Genomic DNA, 25,761 nt, shown 5'->3' with positions numbered 1-25,761 from the left:
ACGGGTATTCTTATCTCTCCCTCCCTCAGAGTGTGGAAGAACAGCAGGAGGATGGTCCATCAACTGCTGGTGCACAGATCAACACAGTTCAGTGATTCTTAGTAAATGCCACAGTTTAATTCTGTAGAATTTGTTTAGAACTACATTATGTAACTCTAATCTACTACTGTATTTTCAGTTGCCAGTTAAGGAGTTATAGAAAATAGAAAAAAGCTGCAGTAAAAATAGCAATATTTTATTTATTAATAAAAGATTAATTTTATTAATAAAAATGTACTGAAAGAATGAATGAGGTGTTTAAACACCACTTCCTCTTTAAAAAAGGGGAGGAGACCGATAGAAACTCTGGGTTTACCGAAGAAAACCAGGTTACGACCAGGTTAGGTTCACAGAGTAAGTTACCATGGTAAGTGACTCTGAGTATAAGTTACCTCTCTTTCAGAAACAGGCTTGACTAACTCTGCTTTCTGAGGTTTAACATACCTCCCATTCTGAAACAGAAAACTCAGAGTTTCCCCCATTTCAGGGTTAACATACTCAGAGTTTTCATTTAACCTCCTTTCTGAAACAGGCCCCTTATGTTGTTGTGTTTAGTTTTATTGTGGCAGCAGTCGTCCATGAGGGGCTGCTGTCTCTTACTTTCGTTTTGTATTTGTTTTATTTTTATCATTAAAATGTATTTGAATGTTTGCCGGTTCCCGCCTCCTTCTTGCTATAATTGTCAGCCAAGAGACCAAATACAAGAGTTTCAAAGTTACGGTCTATGGTGAGTTGACCATTATGGTATTACACTAACCATTTTTTATTTGAATCACATCTTTGTCATTGTAATATTTAAAAAAAAAAAATCTTTTTTCTTTTTCAAATTTCATTACATCCACAGTTTATGATACTGACTGCCTTAATTGTTGTAATTAAGGCAACAATAACCAAAACTAGCAAGTGCAACATTTAACATTTTCAGTAGGCTATAAGGAAAAATTGTAAAATTACATACATAAATTATTTGCTTAAATAATATCAAATACATCATATATCCTGTGTAAACAAACAATTCTGCTATTGACCAACTTTGCATCAACACTGAACGTGACTTCAGAACAACAGCCGAAATTCATACTTTCCCTTTTATCACTGTAAAGTTGCTTTGAAACAATCTGTAAAAGCACTGATTTATGTTTCAGGTGGGAGCCCACACTCCATAATTAACTTAGCTCACACTTAATATTTGTATAATTTATGTTAGTTTATTAAGTTGTAGCCTATGGTCTTTTTTGTATTTAACAGAAATCAGGCCAATGTACAGGCCTCTACAAATGTTTCATTAAAATGTCTAAACTTTTTTCACTGTGAATGTTCTTGGAAAAATTTCGAAACCTATATATTATTATTTAAAAAATGAAGTCTAAGATAGAAATGTGGGTATTTGATGTGCTTTTTTATACTTAGAATGGCAATTTGGAATTATGTATTTTTTTAAAATTACTTGTAAATCTTTTGAAACAAACTAAAAACAAAAAAAAGTACATATGACAAATGTGGACACTCAGAAACAATAAGCTTCTAAAATACATGTGAAAGACTTCAGCTATACCAAAAATGAGGTCTAATGGAATTAAAAGACAATCAGGAGTAAATAAAAGCATTTGATCTGTTTTCTCATTTTCTCTCTCTCACTTTTTCTCTCTTCATTATCCCCTAATTAAGCTGTATGTGCTCTTCACACTCCAGACCAGTGGGTGGCGGAACGGCACTCTTTAAGTTGGTTTCACAAACCGGCAAAAAAGAAGAAGAGGAGACGCTCTGAACAACAGCTGATTCAAAACAAAAGATTTGCAAAGGAATTGCGTCAGTTGGTGTCTCGTGGGTTCACCCTAACAGCTTCTATCGTGTTTCGGTGAGGAGTCAGGACCTTATACTGTATATGGTCAGGACTTGCGCAGTTATCACATTGGTGGATGGGCTGGGCTGGACTGGACGAGAGATGGCAGAAGGAAGTGACGGTTCAGGAAGTGAGTCAGGAGAGATGGATGTAGGTGGCGGGAGTTATGGAAATTGGAATACAGCAGGTAGGACAAATAAACGCAAAAAGAGCGTAAAATCAGATGGGTGTGATAGTGACGGGAGAGGAAATGTAACAGAAAGGAAGAGAGAGGATTTCAACATAATAGTAAAACTTGCGCAAGAGGGGGCTTCATTCGGCGATTGGAATCCAATACAGCTAACTAAATCCATAAGTAAAGAAATCGGGGAGGTAAGGAGTGCTAAAATATTGCGAGATGGATCATTAATAATTATATGTAAGGATGGAGAACAACAAGGAAAAGCAATTAAAATTAATAAAATAAATGGCAAGAAAGTGCATTGTTCTCTGATGAATGACAGAAAATGGGTCAGAGGAGTAATTACAGGGATTCCGGTAAATGTAACAGCAGAGGATATAAAAGGAAATGTAACAAATGCAAAAGTGAGTGAAGCCAGACGTCTTAAAGCAAACAGAAATGGGATTAGAAGTGATAGTCTTTCTGTACTAGTCACATTTGATGAGAAAAGACTCCCGGAAAAGATTCTTATTGGATATATGTGTTATGAAGTGAGGCCCTATGTTCCCCCACCTCTTAGATGTTTTAAATGTCAGAGGTTCGGACATGTAGCATCCGTGTGCAAGGGAAAGCAAACATGTGGGAGATGCGGTGGAAACCACGAGTATGGCAAATGTGCAGAGGGAACGAAGTTAAAATGCTGTAATTGTGGAGGAGAACATAGCTCAGCTTACCGTGGTTGCGAGGTTAGTAAAAGAGCGGAAGAGGTGCAGCGAATCAAGACTACTCAGGGAATAAGCTACGCAGAGGCAGCAAGGAAGGTTTCAGGAGACGCGCAGGTGATAAGGCAAAGAGACACTAGAAATCAAGACGTAGTGAAATGTGGAGGATGTAATAGGTTGAAGGAGGAAACTTTGATTGTGAACAAGAATGATTTTGTATTCTTTATGGCAGATGTAGTCAACTGTTCAGCACAGACAAAAAGCCGAAATGAGAGGATAAAGATTATTGTCAAATCAGCTGAGAAGTACCTTGATGTGAGAGGGCTGCTCTGGGAAACAGTTAAAGACATTCTTAATGAAGATAATCAGCCATCTCAGACAAGTGTTGGATCATCTTAATGGTGTTAATTCTACTCCAGTGGAATGCGAGAAGCTTAATTTCAAATGGCCAAGAGTTTAAAAAGTATATTGATAAGTTGGAAGAGAAACCTGATGTTATTTGTATACAGGAGACATGGTTAAAGTCACAGTTGGATTTTATTATAAAGGGATATATTGCTGTTAGGAGAGATAGAGAATCTGGCAGAGGGGGAGGTGTGGTGACATTCATACAAAATGGAATGAGTTATAAGGTAATACGTATAAGCACAGAGCATGAATCAATTACAGTTAAGGTATGGACTAATAGAGGTAATATTGACATAATCAATTATTATAATCCGTGTGGGGAATTAAGTCTAGAATCACTAGAGGAGGTTGTAGGGGTATTAGATGATAATGTGATATTGTGTGGGGATTTCAATTCACATAATTCACTTTGGGGTAGCAGTAGGACAGATTTAAATGGTTTAGTGGTTGAGGAATTTATAGATAATCACTGTTTGGTATGTATTAATAATGGGGAAGGAACACGATATAATAGTATGCAAAACACAGAGGCAGCGCTGGATTTAACACTGGTGTCTAGTGAAATAGCAGGTTTAAGCACATGGAATGTGATCAAATACACCACAATAGGAAGTGATCATTATCCTGTGGTAACGAAAATTGGCATAGAAGGTTATTATGAAAAGGGAAAGAAAATTCCTAGATGGAAATTGGGAGATGCTAACTGGGAAGTTTTCCAAAAGATTAGTGCTAATAGATTTTGTAAACTTAAGGAGGAGAATCTGACAGATGTAAATATAATTAATAGTAAAATAGTTAAGGAAATTATTCAGTCTGCTGAGGAAACTATTCCTAAGAGTAAAGGAACTAAACGGATTAAGAGTGTACCCTGGTGGAATGATAACTGTAGTAAAGCCATAAAGGCCAGGAATAAAGCATTTAGAGAGCTCAAGAAACTTCATTCTCAGGATGCATTGATCCAGTATAAAAGGGCCCAGGCATTAGTGAGGAAGACAATAAGAATACAAAAAAGAACCTTTTGGAGGAAATATTGTAACACTATTGGAAGGGAAGTACAGCTGTCAGATGTGTGGGGCATGATTAAAAGAATGGGGGGGATTAGAAGAAATTATGAAATACCAGTGTTGGATAATGGTAACAAATTGGCGGTCAATAATTTAGAAAAGGCAGAACTTCTTGCACAAACATTTGAAAGGGTTCATAGTTCATGTAATCTCACAGATGAGGCTAGGCAGTGTAGAGAGAGAATCATAATGGAGAATCCCAATATAACAGAGAAAAGGGAGATGACAGGAGAGCCGTTGGATCTACCGTTTAATATGTTTGAGTTAAGAAGAGCAATTATGGGTGCTCGTCAGACCACTCCAGGGAAAGATGGTGTATGCTATGGAATGCTGGGACACATGCCAGATAGTGCACTGGACATGGTGTTGGGTTTGTTTAATAAAGTTTGGGATATTGGCCAACTTCCGTTAGATTGGAAACAAGCAATAATAGTGCCCATTCTAAAACCTGGAAAAGATCAGTCAGATCCTTCTAGCTACAGACCAATTGCATTAACGTCACACTTATGCAAAATTATGGAAAAAATGGTCACAGAACGTTTAACGTATTATTTAGAGAGTAAAGCTCTTCTGTACCCATATCAAAGTGGGTTTCGTAGGGGTCGGAATACAATGGACTCAGTATTGTGCTTAGAATCAGACATCAGGAAAGCACAGACTAACAAAGAAATATTGATAGCTGTGTTTTTTGATGTTGAAAAAGCATATGATATGCTCTGGAAGGAAGGATTACTTATTAAGTTGAAGTCATTGGGTATTGGAGGTAGAACATATAATTGGGTTATGAACTTTTTGTTTGACAGGGAAATCCAAGTAAGAGTTGGCTCAGAATACTCCAGTGTATATAAGGTGGAGAATGGCACTCCGCAAGGTAGTGTGTGTAGCCCACTGCTATTCAACATAATGATAAATGATATCTTCTCTCAGCTTGAACAAAGCGTAGGGAAATCCTTGTACGCAGATGATGGGGCTCTGTGGGTAAGAGGCCGTAATGTATTGCATGTCAGTAAGAAAATGCAAGCTGCAATAGTTGATGTGGAAAAATGGGCAAACAAATGGGGATTCAAATTGTCTGTAGAAAAAACAAAGGTGATTTGCTTTTCAAGGAGGCATAAAGTCACGCCGATTTCCATGAAGTTGTATGAACAACCACTTGAGCTAGTTAAGACAGTTAGATTTCTTGGAGTTTGGTTCGATGAGAAGCTCACATGGAATACTCATTTAGACAAAGTCAAAAATAAATGTAAAAAGGTCATAAATATACTTCGCTGTTTGTCAGGACAAGAGTGGGGAGCAAGTAGAGTAGCCCTACAAAATATATACTGGGCATTAATGAGGTCGGTTTTTGACTATGGATGTATTGCGTACATGTCAGCAGCAGAATCAAATCTTAAGAAGTTGGATGTAATACAAGCTCAGGCTTTGAGAATTTGTAGTGGATCTTTTAAAACTTCTCCTGTATCAGCAATGCAGGTTGAAATGGGAGAAATGCCGTTAGGAATCAGGCGAGTAAAATTAATGATGGCATATTGGGTAAATATCCAGGGGCATTGTGAGTCTCATCCTGCCAAGAGTCTTTTAATAGATTGCTGGGAACACAATAAGACAAATTTCATAAGTTTTGGGTGGATTGGTGATGCAAAGGCAGAAGTCATAGGATTAAGACAATTAGATTACAGCTCTACAGTGATACAGTCTTCAATTCCTCCCTGGTTATTCTCAACACCACGTGTAGACCTAGACATACAGCAGGAATTGAAGGATATGTCAAAGAAACTTCCTGAAAGCAGAATAGTACAGAATTATTTTGATTTGCATTTTGCAAATTCCATGTTTATATTCACAGATGGTTCCAAAGATCCTGATACAGGGCGTGCAGGTGCAGCAGTTTACATCCCAGCAAGTGAGTCATATATTAAGAAAAGAATATCGGATCATGTGTCAGTATATACCACAGAATTGATTGCAATATTATTGGCCCTGCAGTGGATAGAAGAGAGGGAAACAAATAATACTGTTATTGCATCTGATAGTTTGTCTGCACTTATGAGTATTAAATCTGGTAAATCATTATTTAGATCCAATATCATCAATGACATATTCCTTATGTTATACAGGATGGAGCTAAAGGGTCTATCCACATGCTTTCTTTGGGTTCCTGCTCATGTCGGTGTGGAGGGGAATGAGAAGGTGGATATGCTGGCCAAAGGATCACTCAAAACTAAACATGTAGACTTAAAAACCCCATTAAATAAAGAAGAAGCCAAATCAATTATCAGGAAGTATGCACAGTCTGTTTGGCAGGGGTATTGGGATAACAGTGAAACTGGAAGGCATTTATATAATGTACAGAGACAGGTTGGTGCTGGGAGGATGGTGGGCTGGAATTGGAGGGAAGAAAGTTTAATAACTCGTTTGAGAATAGGTCATACAGGTCTAAACCTTTCATTGTATAAAATAGGTAAGCACCCAACTGGGAAATGTACATATTGTAATCAACCAGAAACAGTGGAACATGTTCTTCTTCAGTGTAGGAAATACAATATTAATAGGGAGCACCTCTTTCAGTCACTACGGAAGGCAAAACATCATGACGTCTCATTGTCAGGTCTCTTGGGGAAAACAGCAGGTCAGATATACTGTTATATAATTAGGTTTCTTAAAGAAACTGAATTAATTAAAAGAATCTGAGTCTAATAAGGACTCAATATTTTATTTTATTTATTTATTTATTTATTTTTTTTCTGCTTAATCTCTCGTTCCACACTCCAGTCCAGTTGGTGGCGGTAATGCACCGTTAAATGGTTTGCCAACCGCCATTAAACACAAGAAGAAGAAGAAGAAGAAGAAGATTTGCAAAGTATTTGAACCTTCACGATTCAGTTTTTTAAACGATCACTATTTACAAGTGAAGAGATGGATTCAGACCAGCAGGAAGAACAGAAACCTGTAAAAATGGAGTTTATTGAAGATTACAGTGAGAACAGGAGTGATCCTGATCAAGAACCCCTCAGAGTGAAGCTTGAAGAGACTGAAGAACAGATAGGTTGGTGTTTATTTTTGATTCTTCATTAATGATGCTGTGAAACATTAAAGTTATAAAACTTTAGCAGTTCTTTAATGGTTAGCCAGTCAACATATCCATTCAATCATACAGGTATAAATTCTGATTTACACGCCCTTAAAACCTGGATGAATTTTCTTCTGCAAAACACTAAAGATTTTTTTTGTGTGTGTGAAAAATCCCTAAACAAAACAACGAGAGGTTAAAGAAATAATGCATAAATGCTTTGAACAACATGAGGTTGTATAAGTAATAGATTTGTTTGTGTGAAAAGGTTTGAACTATTAAATGAATGTCTTACTGCAAATGCAATGGTGCACAATACAACAAAACAACAAAGCAAACCATTTCTGTTAAAAGTATGATTTTTTTTTTTTTGCAGTCTTTGTTTGAACTCAAACTTTTACTATGGTGTTAATATGTTTAGGCCCGTTCACAACAAGAATGCTAACTAATATAACTATTGTAACGACTGAGACAAATCAGACATAACTATTTGTTGCATCCTACAAATAAGCTTTAAAGCCCACTTTTAGTAATTAAAAACATCCCCACAAAAGAGACAAGAGAGCAGAAAAGGCCTCAGTCACCAAGGTGACCATCAGATAAGATGGTTTTATTGCTGGGAAAAATGTTGTTATGGGGTAAAAACAGAGGCCATAGGAAAGAGAAACAGACCTTAACACTAGAAGTGCCATCGCGGTCATTTTGACCGTTTATAACTTTGTTGAAAAAAATAAAATAAAAATCCGGCTGGTACCAACCTGACTTTTTCTAAAAGTTTCTGTTATTTTCATTTAAAATGTTTTTCATATTAATTACACAAGGCAAAAAAAACAAATGAACATATTTACCTATTTCGGCCATAGACGGTCATATTGACTGCACTGAAATTCACGGTATTATTATACATAGCCTATACCAATATACACAACAATAAAATGTGGTAAAAAAAATACACAAAACATATTCCACAACAAATCATTTAAATGTAATGATATTCAGAACAGAAAAAGAATGAAAAATAACTATAAACAAGCCAAAATGAAATGAACTTTTTAAGCGAAAGTGAAAGCGGCGTTGGGCTCACGTAACTCTCTAATTTGAATCGAAATGTTTCAACATTTGCGATGTATTTGGATGGTAAACTATTCTTTATTGTACTTCACTCACATTCCAATATCGACGGAAATAATCGCCCTCTTCACATGCGCAAAATGGTACGAATTGTACTAGGCTACTGACTATATAAACAGAGCAGTGGGATTTTTATATGTTAGGTTGACTTTTATTATTATATTTTATTATGGCTATAATGAACGGGCTGCAATGTCAAGATAGCAATGCTGGAATATGGTGTGTACGTGTGTGTGTGTAAGGCGCGGGCGTGATCGAACAGTGGAAACATGAAAACATAGGCTACTCCGTAATTTTGTTCAGGACATCTACGGATATTTTTTATTTATAAATGTATAATTAAACCAGTGTTGGGGGTAACGAGTTACAAAGTAACGAATTACAGTAACGATATTACTTTTTTGGGTAACGAAATAAAGTAACGCATTACACTAAAAATATCGGTAACTACACTACTTTACTAGACTATAGGAACGCGCTTTCCTGCGTTACCCAAGCCATTTTTGCCTGCGTGTAAAGCTCTGATCTGTTTGTGCTGCGTGCATGTCTGTCTGTGTATGTGTGTGTGTGTGTGCGCGCGCGTGCACCGTTGTCATAGAGATCGATTTGAGTGACGTAGCTGCTGGTGCGAAGGGGAGCGGGAAATGGAGACGGAGACAGGGGGGTTCGGCCAGTGGCAATATTCACATCACTTTCAGTTTATTGCTCGAAAGGACAAAAATGCACTTTGTATGCCCAGGCAGCAAGTACTGGCCATCGGGACTACCGGGAGATTCCCAGTGGGCGGACGTGCCTTTTGGGTCGACATCTCTTCTTTTTTCTTCTTCTTCTTAACGGACCATACAACTCGTACATCGGCGGCCCATTCGTTTTGCTTAATTGGTGGCGCTGGGTTAAGTAAGTGCGTGCCGGTGTAATGCATTAGTTAAAAAAGTCTGTGTCAGTTTTTTTTTTCCTGATAAGTTAGCTGACCGGTCCATGAAACACCGTGGCCCATTGGATCTTTTCTTGATTGACACTGGGCTGGTCCAATCACATCTTTAAACACTTTGATCGAGCGTGCACGTGTGTCAGTGTGTATCTGTCAAAATAGTCTGAGAGATGGAGAAGAAACGCAAGGAATGTGCAGAGAAATAGCGTGAAAAATAGACACAGGCCCTTCAAGCAGACGCTGTAAAATGTGTCAAAATGTTTTCTGCAGCAGCATGACCTTCATCAGCTCCTGTGGCTGATGATGAGAATAGTGAGGAGGATCAGGACAGAGAGAAAGTGTAGAGCCTGCGGTAAGCAGAACTAACAGTTACTCTCAAAACACTTAGGCTTTCCCATACACAAAAGATACATATATTTGAAATATATTTTCAGAGTATATTTTGGAATATATGCAAATATTTGAAATTGGCCCAATAAATATATTTCACACTTAACATCATATATTTTTGTTATATTTCAGAATATATTTCAATGTACTTTTTTTCTGTATGGATCCCCAAAAGTGTCAAAATATATGTGGCATATATTCCAAATACATTGAAATATATTCTGAAATACAACTAAAATATATGATGTTAAGTGTGAAATATATTTATTGGGCCAATTTGAAATATTTGCATATATTCTAAAATATACTCTGAAAATATATTTCAAATATATTTATCTTTTGTGTATGGAATGTCATGAGTGTAGGAACCCATTACCCAGTAACACATTATTTCCACATCTGCATAGTTGACGATTACCGTAATTTACTATAAATTTAATGAGACGCGTTTGTAAACCATGTTTTCCGTCAAAATAAAAGATTATGTGCTTATATCTCTTTCAAGTATAGAAATTAGTACAAAACTAATTATGAAAGTTTCCTTTATTTTTCAGTGCATTTGTTTTACAATATATGTATATTAGTGTGCTATTATTATTATGGCCAAAATGCCGATTTTTTTTTGTCCCAGTCCAGCCCTGATTATGTGTCTACCACCGCAGACATTTGTCCTTTATCCTGTTGTTTGTGGATTTTACAGTGAGGCATATTTCTTTGTGCAGACATGGATATTATTCTTTCATATGGTTTTACATGCCATTTTGTATAGGCTACATTTATAAACACTATTTGGACAGGCTAAGTGATGATAGGGCTATGATGTTTGTCCGTATCTACAGGGTAAATTAAGAAATGGGAAAGTAAAGTAATAAGTAGTGAAGTTACTTTTCAAATGCAGTAACTAGTAAAGTAATCTCATTACAATTTACAGAAGTAACTAGTAACTAGTAACTAATTACTTTTTTTGAGTAACTACCCCAACACTGAATTAAACTTATTTAAATGTACAGGTTGGTGTTTTGTTTCTAAAAAATATCCTAATACAATAAATGCATTAATCTCTCAATTTGTGTATTTATCATTTCAAGATATAGAGTTCGGAATCAAGCTGTCAAAATGACCGCTTGCGGCCTTGTAGTTCTAGTAGTTATGGAATTCTGGCACTTCTAGTGTTAAAACAGACTTTGCTGCTTTAATTTGTAGATGAACTGATCTATAAATGAACATGCATTCTAGGACATTGTGTGTGATATTAGCCTATAATGTATCTTGAATTTGTATTTATTTCATGCATGCTTTATGAGATACCTACTGGTTAATGTAACCCCACCTAAGAGGTGGGCAATATGGCAAAAATATCATATTATGATTAGAGATGCACCGATCTGACTTTTTCAGTCCCGATACCGATGCCTGGGCTTTGTGTTTCTGTCGATACTCGATACCGTTGTTGAATTAATAATAACTGTATACCTTCCACCTTATACCTTCCTTCCACCATGTGGAAGAGACTAAAGGCACCAGACTTTCCTAACTAAGACAAAATAACATGGATGTAATGTATGACTTCTTATTTATTTGTTATTTGAAAAACAATTGTGCATTCAAATCGAAAATGAAATGTAATCAAACTAAATAAATAAAATGTTGCAGTATAAACAAAATCTTTATTGGTCAAACATACAATAGCCTAGTAGCCTAATCAATCAGTTACCAAACAACATGTAAAAAAATAAAAAAATAAATTCTAATTTATTTGTTATAAAAAATAAAATAAAATTTTGCATTCAAATCTAAAACAGAATGTAATCAAACTTCTTAAATTAAAATAAATAAAATGTAGCCGCAGAAACAAAAGTGTATTGGTTGAACATAAAATAGTAATCAAACAGTAACCAAACATTGTAAACATGTAAAAAACATATTGAGTGCAAAGTCCTGCAAACAGGAATTCAAAATAAAACATAGCTGAACCTGAGAATAAACTGATAAAAAGTTGGTCAAACAACAACTTATTAATTAATTATTTGGTTATTAATACAAATAATAACCAAACATTGTAAACATGTGCAGTGTCACACCACTCTTGGCCTGTGAATACTCACTTAACCTGTGAATGCTCACTTAATCAGCAATGGCAAATTCTTTCTCATGAAGACGAGCCTTACTGCTCTCTATGACTGTAAGTCTATTTCTCTTTTCATCCACAATGTTGGAAACTGCTGAACACTCTCTCGCTTTCTACACTAGTGCAGGGGGCACAGAGGTATTTTGTGGCAATTGCAGCAAGACAAGGTAATCGGTATTTGATGACTCCCCAGTACTGGTATGGGTTGTCTGAGGCAGCGATGGTTTTCTCCGTAAGATATCCATGCAGTTGGAATGCAGGGCTCGAGCTTTTGCTGCGGGATTTTCACACTCCTCCACAATTTGGTCAAACTCTTGCATAAAGCTGCCCGCTGCTGCTGCTGCTGCTTCCACCCGAGGGACCTTTTCTTGTGGCTCTGTAGCCTCTGATGCTCCAGCTGTGCTGCTTCTCAAGTCTTCCTCTAGTTCCCCTGTCAGTGCATCTTTTGCACGCTTTGCCGATTGTGCACTTGTAAAGTATCAGAAACATAAATAAAACATACACTACTGTTTAAAAGTTTGGGATCACTTCGAAATGTTCTTGTTTTCCATGAAAACATACATGAAATGAGTTTGAATAGGAAATATAGTCATTGACAAGGTTAGAAATAATAATTTTTAATTGAAATAATAATTGTGTCCTTCAAACTTTGCTTTCGTCAAAGAATCCTCCATTTGCAGCAATTACAGTCTTGCAGACCTTTGGCATTCTAGTTGTCAATTTGTTGAGGTAACCTGAAAAGATTTCACCCCATGCTTTCTGAAGCATCTCCCACAAGTTGGATTGGCTTGATGGGCACTTTTTACGTACCATACGGTCAAGCTGCTTCCACAACAGCTCAATAGGGTTGAGATCCGGTGACTGTGCTGGCCACTCCGTTATAGACAGAATACCAGCTGACTGCTTCTTCCCTGAATAGTTCTTGCATAGTTTGGAGCTGTGCTTTGGGTCATTGTCCTGTTGTAGGAGGAAATTGGCTCCAATCAAGCGCTATCCACAGGGTATGGCATGGCGTTGCAAAATGGAGTGATAGCCTTCCTTCTTCAAGATCCCTTTTACCCTGTACAAATCTTCCACTTTACCAAAACCAAAGCACCCCCAGACCATCACATTGCCTCCACCATGCTTGACAGATGGCGTCAAGCACTCCTACAGCATCTTTTCATTTGGTCTGCATCTCACGAATGTTTTTCTTTGCGATCCGAACACCTCAAACTTAGATTTGTCTGTCCATAACACTTATTTCCAGTCTTCCTCTGTCCAGTGTCTGTGTTCTTTTGCCCATCTTAATCTTTTCTTTTTATTGGACTGTCTGAGATATGGCTTTTTCTTTGCAACTCTGCCTTGAAGGCCAGCATCCCGGAGTCGCCTCTTCACTGTTGACGTTGAGACTGGTGTTTTGCGGGTACTATTTATTGAAGCTGCCAGTTGAGGACTTGTGAGACGTCTGTTTCTCAAACTAGACACTCTAATGTATTTGTCCTCTTGCTCAGTTGTGCACCGGGGCCTCCCACTCCTCTTTCTATTCTGGTTAGAGCCAATTTGCGCTCTTCTGTGAAGGGAGTAGTACACAGCAATGTACGAAATCTTCAGTTTCTTGGCAATTTCTCGCATGGAATAGCCTTCATTTCTCAGAACAAGAATAGACTGATGAGTTTCAGAAGAAAGTTCTTTGTTTCTGGTGATCAATTATGATCAATTAGCCTTTTAAAATGATAAACTTGGATTAGCAAACACAACGTGCCATTGGAACACAGGACTCTGATGGTTGCTGATAATGGGCCTCTGTACGCCAATGTAGATATTCCATTACGGATCAGCCATTTCCAGCTACAATACTCATTTACAACATTAACAATGTCTACACTGTATTTCTGATCAATTTGATGTTATCTTAATGGACAAAAAATGTGCTTTTCTTTCGAAAACAAGGAAATTTTGAAGTGACCCCAAAGTGACCCCATCTAGCTGGAAAAGAAAGGCTCCAATCACTCCCTCCGGCCTCTTTCTTGACTTTGTGGAGTCAGTTACTGAGCATTTCTCTGAGGCGCAGAAGCGCGAAGGCTATGAGTCACGAATATTGCTGCTCTTTCCATCCAAAGAAGGAGAGTTGGGGGCCCTGCCCCCAAGCGCTGTTTTCTGCATCATGTCTCCTCTGCTCCTGTTGGTGACATTTGCAATGTTTGTGTGAGCCCCACATTAAGAGCACATATCCCTCAATCCCTCCATTCCTCCTCATACACTCACCACCCTGTCACTCGCCCTGCCCCAAGAAGCACGGAGTCACAGTCTGTACCTATATTGGCCTCCCGATGAAAAAACGCGAGAGTGCCAATGTTCCTCCGCCGTGCATGACCCCACTCGTGCCCGATCGGCAGCCAGCCTGGCTGGGCCAGAGCTCCAGTCGACAAACTGGCAACAGCGGCCATAGGACTAATATGTCAAAGCCGGTGTCATTTCTAGGCGCGTGGACAGTTATTCCAGGTGTTTTTACCTTGGCTACTGGGGATAATGCCTCAAAACGCATTCTGAGAATGGAAGTGCACAGCCGCTATTTTGTGGTGCCCAAGAGGGATGGAGGACTTCTTCTGATACTGGACCAGAGACCCATCAACCGAGCACTTCACTAGTGCACGTTCAGGAGGAAAGACCCCCCTTAACCCTAAAACCGTATTCTGGACAAATGTGGGCAAAATAATTTTGATTTATTTTAAAAAAATACTTCCCTTGATCTGAGCGGTACAAGACTTGGCCACTTTTCCTAAGTTTGCCTCCTGAACAAACACAATTTTTTTTGACTCAATTCTACAATGTTAAGTGGGTGAAAAAAAAAAAAATCCTTAATCTTGTATTTGGGTCAAAAATGGGCACCCATAGAAATGAATGGGAAAAAGTGAAAGTAATGTAATTTAGAGCAAAAACTGTAATTTAGAGCATTCTTCTTGTTTTTTTGTAAAACTAAATCAATAGATCCAATACAATGCATACACATACACACAAATGAAGGGCTGATCCTGTACAATATTCTCATCATGCCAAAAACTCACACTCAAAAAAATAAGCATAATTTACATAGAAAATATGGTACTTTTTGAAGTAAATAAATTCAAAAATACCCCCAAAATAAAAAAACACACCATAAATGGATAGACAAAATTTTATCGAAGACAGTGATATAACATTTATAATAAATAAAAAATAGGGTCACATCTGAGTCCTCTGTGCCCACATTTGTCCACAATTACAGAATTAAGGGCTATAAAGTGAATACGGTTTGAGGGCTACCATGTGAGCTCACTCGTCGAGGTCTATCGCCTCTTCAGGGGCCATGTAGGCGTGTCTTTAGGATTGTATGTTTTGCAACTGGCTGATCTTCACAGAACAGTGCTTTCGGTGAATGATTATCCTCTATTATCTCTTAGTCTTAGTCTTCAGTCTTGACTACAGGTTTGCGCAGACGTTATCACTTCGACTGGTGACACTACTTGTGTACATACTGATATTGACACTATACTTCTTGACACTAGTTTGTGATATATGTTAATGCTGTTATTTTGCCCTTTATCGTTCAGTGCAACTGGCTATTCTGATTTAACTGCTCATATTCACAGTTGTTGTCGCTACGGCCACTGACGCTGTGTTTATGCACTTACTGACGCTGTGTTTATGCACTTGGATTATAATCAATTATTAATACAGGTAGGCAAAAATAGATCAATTGTATATATCAATAATTAATCACAACAAATTATAATTAACCATTAATATACCAATAGTCTAGAATAGATAAATTCACAGGATAACCCTTAATGGAATTAATTTGTTATCGAATAATCTGTTCATCCAGCGAACTGATCGCACAATCTTTTATCAACTCTCAAGAAAAGTTATCCTTTTACACTCTCACGAAAAGGCTGTTTTTCTGGCCATGAAAAATAACTTTTATGTTCTATAAATACTAATAAAAGTACTATACTAATTAAAGTATCAACAAATGTAAAGCTTGTAGCTTAGATCGAACATTTAAGGGACTTCGCAATGTGAGCAACAGGTAGAGACAATCAAGAATATAATGGGTTTTAATAAATGAAACTATGAATACATGTGACTACAGTTAAACACGGAATATACTGTATATATATATATACAAGAGAATAATGGCAGTAAACAATGAAAGAGAATGAGAATGAGAGAGTGAGAGGAATAGAGAGAGATCACAGAATGATCACAGTATGGCAAAATCACAGACAAAGTAACCTTTGAGAGACATCAAATCAAATCAAATCACCCTAAGCAGGGGCGAACACTCTTAACGCATTAAAAGCTTGATAAAGCTAATACTTGCATATGGTTCTTTTTGTGTTGCTGAGGAAAGAAGGCATGTGTGTCGGTCTTTCCGAGCTGGGCGTGCTCTCTCGTTTATTCCGGGGCGAGCAGAGTCGTGTGGAGTTTAAAGGTCCATTGAAAGTGAAGTTACCAAAGAAATCATTCAGGCTAAGTTCATTTCACTCGTAGGTGGAAATAAATAAAGGAGAATATGAAAAACAAAGACAAAAGACTAAAACAAAGCTAAAAAGAAAACCGAAGTGAGGAAAACCGAAGAGGATAGCTGAGGTGAATAACTGAAGTGGGGAGAAACTAAATGTCCGGTCTCTTAAGGAAATCCTCGTTCACGCCTCCTTTTGGGTGAATGACAAATCACCTTCAGAGATTCTCGAGTGGGAAGAGTTTCTTTGTCCTGTCGAGATGGTTCATCTGCATAGTTTATGACGATGTCAGAATTCGTCATTTCTACTCCAGAAATATGGTACACACAGAATATTACATTTTACTGTAATCTCCTATATATGTTTAGCTCAGTCAGACCGAGACGGTTAACGAGATACCAAGAACGGTATGTAAAGAAGGTGGAAATACAAAGTTACATTCGTATGCATGACTATGAGCACTTAGAGTTCACTCTTATAACTAGAAAATCATAAACTAAGCTAATATGAACTGGGAAACACACAGGAGTATATCATACACATTTGACAGGCTTATATTCTAAGTTTAATGTTTAAAGTTTGTGTATGTGTGTGCGTGAATGTACAGAGAGTTCGCAATCTCTCTCCCTGGGTCAGAGGAGTGATTCTGATCTCTTTGAAGCTGGCCAACGTGACTCGTGAGGAATGTCTGTTGTTCTGGGGACACTCCGCGGGCCCATAAAAAAAGTCAGAGGGGCAATTTGGCCTAGACTCTCGGGCGTTAGGCCATGATTTGCATCTGACGAGTCAGGAGGTTGAAAGCTTTAGGAATCTTAGCAAAGAATGTGTTCAGAAGGAAAGAATAAAAGAATCATGATTCTTGTCCATCCACTACAAATCCTTACAAATTCACAAAATATAAAATAAAAAAAGGATGGTAGACATTTAGGCCAAACATTTAGGCCTTTTTTTTGTTGTTTTCAAAAAAGCACTAAAGTACGAAGTGAGAGGAAGCAATATATCAGTAAGGTTGTCAAAAATGGTCATTCAACAAGAAATTGTTGCTACTATTCTGTTCTTCTCATTAAATGAAATATTGATACAGAATATTACACTATAGCATTATTTTCAGGGCTCGCCAATAAGGACTGCCCGACAACCCCGGGTCAGCAAGAACAAATGGCAAGACCCATGTCTAACCACACTTGAGACATCATAAATCCTAAGTCATAAATCCTCCCAGCTATTAATTAATTATAACAAGTCATGATTGATTATTAATATTTCTTTTGAGCTAATTGGTTACACTACCTTAGAGCAAATGTTCATTCTTTTTTTTGATGATTTACTGAAAATTATAACTTTTTAACTTTCATTTTAGACCCGTTGGAAGAGATTAAGGACAGTGAAGAACTGGATGAAGCGGAGGAGGAACATCGTGTCAAAACTGAAGAAAACTCTTTGAGTTGCTCACAGACCGGAAGTAAACTTGTAGTGGGAAAAAGCTTCCCATACAAACAAAGTCTTAAAGATCACATGACAGTTCATGGTGAAGAGAAGCCGCACACATGTGATCAGTGTGGGAAGAGTTTTTCACAAGGATACCTTAAGTTTCACATGAAAATCCACACCGGAGAGAAGCCGCACACATGTGATCAGTGTGGGAAGAGTTTCACATTAAAAGGAACCCTTAATAATCACATGAAAATCCACACAGGAGAGAAGCCGCACACATGTAACCAGTGTGGCAAGAGTTTTACACAAAAAGGAAACCTTAAAGAACACCTTAAAATCCACACTGTAAAAAAGCCGCACACATGTGATCTGTGTGGGAAGAGTTTCACACTAAAAGAACAGCTAATGAGACACATTGAAATCCATACTGAAGATAGGCCTTATAAATGTGATCAGTGTGGAAGGACTTTCATATATAAGGAAAGACTTCAAGACCACATGAAAGTTCATAATGGAGAGATGGCGCACACATGTGATCAATGCGGGAAATGTTTTTCCCTAAAATCCATCCTAAACAGACACAAGAAAATCCACACTGGAGAGAAGCCACACAAATGTGATCAATGCGGGAAGAGTTTTGCAATTTTATCAAAACTTATGTATCATGTGAAAATCCACACTGGAGAGAAGCCACACAAATGTAAACAATGCGGGAAGAGTTTCACAATTTTATCAAAGCTTATGTATCATATGAAAATCCACACCGAAGAGAAGCCTACATGTGATCAGTGCGGGAAGACTTTCACACGAAAAGCACACCTTAAGGATCACATGAAAATCCACACTGGAGAGAGGCCTTATAAATGTGATCAATGTGAGAAGAGTTTCATATATAAGCAAAGTTTTCAAGACCACATAAAAGTTCATAGTGGAGAGAAGCCGCACAGATGTGATCAATGCGGGAAAAGTTTTGCTCTAAAAAATCTCCTAAACGGACACAAGAAAATCCACACTGCAGAGAAGCCACACAAATGTGATCAATGTGGGAAGAGTTTCACAATTATATCAAAGCTTATGTATCACATGAAAAGCCACACCGGAGAGAAGCCACACACATGTGATCAGTGTGGGAAGAGTTTCACACTAAAAGGAGTCCTTAAGGATCATATGAAAATCCACACCGGAGAGAAGCCGCACACATGTGATCAGTGCGGGAAGAGTTTTACACGAAAAGGAGGCCTTAAGGAACACATGAAAATACATACAGGACTGAAGCCATACACATGTAATCAGTGTGGGAAGAGTTTCAGATTCACATGTTCATTTCAAGTACATCTACGTTCTCATTCTGGAGAAAAACCATTTAACTGTAATCAGTGCAGTAAAAAATTTCCTTCGGCAGGTTCCCTGAAGAAGCACATGAACGTTCATTCAAAGGGGAAGTCTTACGTGTGTTGGTGTGGAAAGGGATTTTCATGGCCGAATGGTTTAAAAGTACACCAGAAAAAACACAGTGGTGAGAAGAATCGTGTGTTCTTTGTTTGTGGAAAAAAATATTTTACAGAGGGTGAACTGAAGCAGCACCAGAAGAGAAGCTGCACACAAAGAAGACTCCTTAAGGATCACATGGAAATCCACACCGGAAAGAAGCCGCGCACATGCTATCAGTGCAGGAAGAGTTTCAGAAGTGTTCGAGCTTTGAAATTACATCTGTGTTCTCATTCTGGAGACAGAAAGAAGCGCAAGAAAGTTGATACAAAGGGGAAGCTTTACATGTGTTCAGCTTGTGAAAAAAGTTTTACACGACTGAGCGCTTTTAAAGTACACCAGAAAACACATACCAGTGTGAAAGCAGTGTGAAAGACATGAAAACCTGAAAACTGAAACAGAGAATTCACCTTGGAGAAAAACCTTTCAAGTTTTCACACTGTGACAAGAGATTTAGTCCACCAGGACAACTGAAAATACATAGAAGCATCCACATCGAAGAGAAGCCATTTCAGAAAAAGCCATTTCATACTTCATGTGAAAAAAAAAAAAAAAAAAAACTTAAATACCCTACTCAACTTCTGGATCTGAACAGGAACTATGATTTCAGACCTTTATTAGTTCAAATGTAACACAATGTTATGGCGATCTGAGCCATTTTCTGTTCTTAGCCATTTCCACAAGGGTGTGATGCAAAGGATTTAACGCAGGAATCCATAACATGCCTTGTAAAGCTTTACTTTTTCTTTGTCTTGTTACATTTCAGAATTCAAAATCAAAAACTATTTTGCACCTTTTTACATTCCAAAAACAAGAATCTTTTTCCACGGTCAAAAGTATATCTAGCACCAACCCTTCCTTCTTCCTTCTTCTTCAGAATTATTACGCATACGTAGCCTGGCTAACGTCAGACCAAGCCTCATTTGAGACTTGGTCTGGGAACCACGTGTTCATTTTCTCGTATTTGAGGCGTGGTTTACGAATGCCCAGAGCCGTTTATTGGGCGCTATGAATGTCTATCAAATGCGCCTGTATGTAGCTCATAAGCCAATCGCTTCAATTATACCAGATGACGTATGTAGAGTGTGTCATGGATTTTTTCTACCACTCAGGTAGCTGATATCTGAGTCTCGTCTCCTGGCGACGTCCTCACTTGGATATCTTACCTAATCTAATTTTTCGGCTCTATTTATTGGTTCCCGTCCCCGACGTCCCCACTCTATAGATCACCGGACTACCTGGCTCTATTTATTGGTTCCCGTCCCCGACGTCCCCACTCTATAGATCACCAGCTTTCTGACTCGATTTCCCTAAACTAGTTTTCCTTCCTAAACTAGCTTCCTGCGCAGGAATAAATTGACAAACAGATCTGCAAATGTCCTTTAAATGCTTTAATCACGGCCAGGAGATCTTCCCGAGCAGTTCTCAGGGAATCTCTCCCAATAAGCAAAGGCCGGAGGATCTCAGACAAATTCCATTGAGAATCCCACCAAAAAACACATATACAACAGTTTTTATAGAATAGAGGTATGGCATAAATTTCATGCTGCATTACATAATTTCCCCACTATTTGATTGGTTCTTCATATGCAAACCCCTCTGTTACTAGGTAAAGCAAACTCTGATCTTGTGATTACTTATCACAAGGTTCTTCTAACGATGACTTAATTTGTTCTAACAGACTGTCTAGTTTAACTTCCCAAAACTATGTTATTTTTACCCATAGACACATACTCAAAGTCACAAGTTTTTCCTCAAAGAGTTTGGAAACATTAAAAGCATATGAATGTTGTTCCTGCAAGAAAAACAAATGTTAGTTGATTAATTAAAGTTGATTAATTAAAATCCACCACAAGTGACAGAAATTCGACGAGGAAAAAGACGATGGGTCAAAGATTTATTTGTACACGATGGCGTTTAGCGAATATTACCATCTGTGCAAGATAAACACGAGGGTAGAAGGTAACGTCGAGTCTTATGCCATGTTGGATCCATAGATATAAACAAACTGCTTCGGTGTCGTCATCGTCTTGCTGCTCCTAGTGATGGGCAGATCGAGGCTTCGTGAAGCAATGAAACAGTTGAACCAAATGGGCCATATTGTTTCGAGGCTTCGAATCAATCCGACACCCGTCTCAACGGTGACACCTAGTGGTCACTTGCAGGTGTTGATCTGAAACAACCGTGACGAGCCATTAAAAAAATGTGTTTTTTTATTACTGTATTTTTCTAATATGTGAAGCTTGTAACCTATAGGCTCCTCACTGTGCATAATGTTATTTTGGTCCTGCAAAATGAATATTAATAAAAGAAATCAAGCCACAATGTCTCACTTTTTTTAGAGATTTTTATTCAAAAATATTAATTTCTCTGCTGTGGAAGGACTTAGCCTACTTCTTTTTTTTTACAGATAATTTCTCCAGCCTTTGAAAAAATCCTCTCACAAGGGACACTTGTTGCTGGCATGCAAAGATATTTTTTAGCTAGGACATACAAATGAGGAAAGATTACTGCTATCTCTTTCCAGTTTAATTTAAATTCCAGTTAAATTTAAATGTAAGCCTAAATAGCCTGTAACTAATCAAATCGCACTGTCACTATATCACCAAAAATCCGCTATCTCAAAATCAAAGTCCTCTCACAAAAACCCACGAGGTCAATATGCGTTGATTTCACTTTTATACAGATGTGCGATTGTGTGGTCTGTTCCCGACCGTGTCAATCAAACGCTGATTCGGCGGATCACACCTGATGAAACACTTAGTGAAACACTTCGAGGCTTCGTTTGGCCATAGTCACGTGACATGGGTGTTTTGAATCACGCTTCGGCTCAGTGTTTCGAAACATCTGCGCTTCGGGATCTCGCAAAGCTTCGGAACGACTGTTTCGCGTCAGCCATCCTTAGCTGCTCCCTCCCCGTTCTGTGATTGGTTACCTTTTTCAGGGGAAAATTTGGTCCATGGTGTCCAGACTGCCTAGCAGCGTGAATAAAATCGCGCTGCGAGCAAGGCAGTATGGGGAAACCCAGGCTAACGCATACGTAACGCTATAACATTTTTCCACTCTCTTTGTTTGGGGTTTGTTATATGCTGGGGTGCCAGACAGAATTTCTGTCTCATCAATTACTTTACATCTAAGCCAAAACAATATAAGCCATCTTTTACAACCAAAATAAATAACAACATTGAATGCAATGTATTATATCCAATACATTGGCTAAATATGTGACAAAAAGGCATCTACAATAAGCAAGGAGGCAGGTAATTGCAATTCCTTGCGATTATACAACAATACAAATAAACACTTAATAAAAAATAGATACTTAAAAAGTTAAGTTTTTCTTTACTCTTTTACTAACTCTTACAAACTTCTGAAAACAAACTGTCACAAAACATTAAATAAAGCCTATAATAAAGAATAGTTTACCATCCAAATAAATCACGAATGATGAATTTTTTTTATTCTAATGAGACAGATATGTGAGCCCAACGCCGCTTACTTTCACTTTTGCTTTAAATTACTTCATTTTGGCTTGTTTATAGTTTTTTTTTTATTCTTGTTCTGTTATGAATATTATCAGTCCCTCCAGTTTTTCGCGATTCCGCGATCGCTGTATACAATGCAAAATCAACAAAATGTCGCATTTTTTTGCGATCCTGCATAATTCCTAATTTAACCGCAAAATAAAAATATTTGTCTGAATATTAAAAATAATAAATAGATTTGATAAAAATAATATTTGGCTCACTCATTGGCTGTGCTACGGCAACTGCACATCCAATGGCACGGGCGCCTCTGACGTGTGCGCCAATGAGTTAGCATCACGCCTATAGTGTCAATGTTAGTCCCATAGACAGTATATAAACTGGACACAGCGACCCCATTGGATTCAACGGAGACAAGTTAAGTCAATTGAAAGCTCTCACTTCCTGATGGTAAAGCGTACTGCCCAGACTCAAACTGAGCTTGACGACATAGATGTGACATGAGCAACCCGTCTGACTTCTAGTAGCTGTGCCAAGAGAAATCTGAATCATTCCCTTCCGAAACTTGCAGAGACGGAGAGTGTGAGTAGGAGGTGTCCATGAGCTAGGAGCAGGAGAAACTTTTGCTAAGTATTCTGATTAATTATTTTGTCATTTTGCCTCCACGTCCCCCCGATTGCCCGCGAGCTTCTCCTCCTGTCCACACGGTAATCTCTCTACTGTGCGACAGAGAGTCGCGTGGTTATGACGCAATCGTTAGCCTATTTTTACAAAAATTGCTTCTATGGGGCCATAACGTAAGCTACAAGGCAATGGAGCCTTTTATACATTTTCGTGTTTCTTTAGAAATAAATAATGGACAAATGGAGTCTTTAAATGCCTCGGATGTAAAGTTATTCGCTGTCAAAGTGACGCCAAAATGAATGGGAGTCAATGGAATGCTAACAGCAGGTGGGGGTCCGCTAATCAATGGTGGCGCCCGGGGAAGCTTCAATAATATGAAACCCTGCCCCCCTGAGCACACCGGCAATCTTGATTTTGAACGAGGGGTGTGATCAGCGTGTACATAAGCTTGATTGACACTGCTAAGACATTCCTCCTGGCTCTGATTGGTTGTTTCTGACCGGGAGCAGTGTATTTCCCACAAATGGCAATAGGACCACTGGGAGGAGCCAGAGGAGCTTGATTTTTTCAGATTATCTGTCTTATATTTTACTGTCAGGACATAATGACAGTTTTACCAAATATGTAAAAAATACATTTTTACAAAAGGTACTGCAGCTTTAACCAGAAACACAATTTTGAATCGCTTGTGGATCTTTTGAAAATATTTTTTTTAATGCAATTGTATGCGTCCTGTCGTATTGAATGGTTATGGTCTATTCAAGAATGATTATTATGTGTATTATTATATTGGTTACTGGTGTAAAATTCTTATCTCATTAAGTGACCTAGTTTTGTTAAAGTTAAATCAGACTACACAAGACCTTTATACGTTTTCTTAAAGGTCCCATATTATGCCCCTTTTCACAAGATGTAAAATAAGTCTCTGATGTCCCCAGAGTGTGTATGTGAAGTTTCAGCTCAAAATACCCAACAGATCATTTTTTACAGCATGTTTAATTTGTCATTTTTTGGGGCTCAGAAAAACGCGCTGTTTTAGTGTGTGCCCTTTAAATGCAAATGAGCTGCTGCTGGACGACACAGGGGGCGGAGCTTCATGAGCTCGCGCACAGTCTCTCAGGACAATTTCATCTCACGGAATGTCTGATGATAATATCAGAAACTCTCAGTAACGGTGTTCAGTTCGAGTCGGACAATAATGCCTACAGAGTCAGAGTGCTGTATAGAGATGAAACGGGTATAGTTTAGTAGTTTAATTACGGTTATTATAACGTATTTGTCATCTGCTTGTATGTATCCATTATTTATTAATAGCCTACAAGTCTGCTGTCTGAATGATGATCAAACATACTGATGAGTTTAATAAAGTTTATTGTAAATCACACAAAAGATGAAGCGTCAGTTTTACTTGAGAAAATCACCATAAGAGCTGAGTAAACACTGTAAGTTATTAGAAGTGCGCAAGTACATAAACGAATTTCGGTAGAGTTGAGGGAGCATTCCTGTGGGCGGAGGTTAGTCAAAGAACGGTTCTAGTGACGTCATTAAAGAAGGAAGTATAAAATATAAAATAAAATATCTCGCTTGGCATTGAACTTTGAGCTTTATAATTTTACAGATATTATTTATACTCTAACAACAACATTACACACTAACTAAAGTTTGAAACATGGGATCACGAAGAACAGGACCTTTAAATTGAACTTAAATCAATGAAAAGTGTGACTATTATGTTTGTGCGCTAGAGGACTCCTAGAACTTTAAATGAACTCAGCCATCTTAGTTGAGTTTACTGGAGTTCAAGGACATGAAGAGGTGGACCGCTTGCACCTGCCTGGAGAAGGATCTGGGAAACTTTAGAGGAGTGACAACCTAACGCCTGTTGTAAACAACAGGAGTATAAAAGACTGATGAACTGACTGCCTCGTGGGATACTGATACGCCAGTGCCCCCGACGCCTAGAAGCCCAGAGCTGAGGACAAGAAACCCCAAGCAGAAGATAAAAAGCCCAGAGTTTACTACACCTTTGATTCAAAACGTGATTATTGTATTTTATACTTAAACAATGAAGTTCTATTTGCCTTTATATTTTTGTTTATTATAAAAAGAAAAGTAACCAATTAAAATAAATTTAATTGATTACAAAATCTGCCTATTGAGACTTAGATTTATGATGCTGGAAGACTTTTTATGAGAACATAGGCTTACCACAGGGGAGTCTTCTGACCAAATTGTAAGTACCTTTTGAATGCTTATGGTTTAGGTCAGATTTGACTTCTCACTTTTCTCGTCTTATTACCAAAGCTGTATGTGCTCTTCACACTCCAGACCAGTGGGTGGCGGCACTCTTTAAGTTG

General features: G+C 38.0%; 1 protein-coding gene across 4 annotated transcripts; it reads left to right on the top strand.

Moving 5' to 3' along the window:
- Window positions 1-1,843: 1,843 nt before the first annotated feature.
- On the top strand, window positions 1,844-21,921 carry LOC311084603 (uncharacterized protein). Of its 4 annotated transcripts, none has more exons than XM_084116759.1 (5): window positions 1,844-2,069; window positions 6,083-6,139; window positions 6,354-6,426; window positions 7,009-7,282; window positions 17,734-21,921. In XM_084116759.1, the coding sequence occupies exons 4-5, from the start codon at window positions 7,153-7,155 to the stop codon at window positions 19,665-19,667; spliced, it is 2,064 nt and encodes a 687-aa protein (XP_083972885.1). In that variant the 5' UTR covers window positions 1,844-2,069; window positions 6,083-6,139; window positions 6,354-6,426; window positions 7,009-7,152; the 3' UTR covers window positions 19,668-21,921. The 4 variants fall into 4 exon arrangements, with proteins under 4 accessions (XP_083972885.1, XP_083972884.1, XP_083972883.1 ...); XM_084116758.1 differs by having other exon boundaries at window positions 6,354-6,865; window positions 7,014-7,282; XM_084116757.1 differs by having other exon boundaries at window positions 6,354-6,865.
- Window positions 21,922-25,761: the final 3,840 nt, after the last annotated feature.

This window comes from Abramis brama (assembly GCF_963993115.1).
Source record: "Abramis brama genome assembly, chromosome: 6".
Taxonomy (NCBI): domain Eukaryota; kingdom Metazoa; phylum Chordata; class Actinopteri; order Cypriniformes; family Leuciscidae; genus Abramis; species Abramis brama.
Note: the sequence above shows the minus strand (reverse complement) of the source record. Positions and strands in the feature narration are given on the sequence as shown.

Bases quoted from the DNA above. Each gene is read 5' to 3' on its own strand.
- LOC311084603 (XM_084116759.1), top strand. From the start codon at position 7,153: ATGGATTCAGACCAGCAGGAAGAACAGAAACCTGTAAAAATGGAGTTT. The intron at 7,283-17,733 runs GTTGGTGTTTAT...CTTTCATTTTAG, and splicing joins AGAGACTGAAGAACAGATAG to ACCCGTTGGAAGAGATTAAG.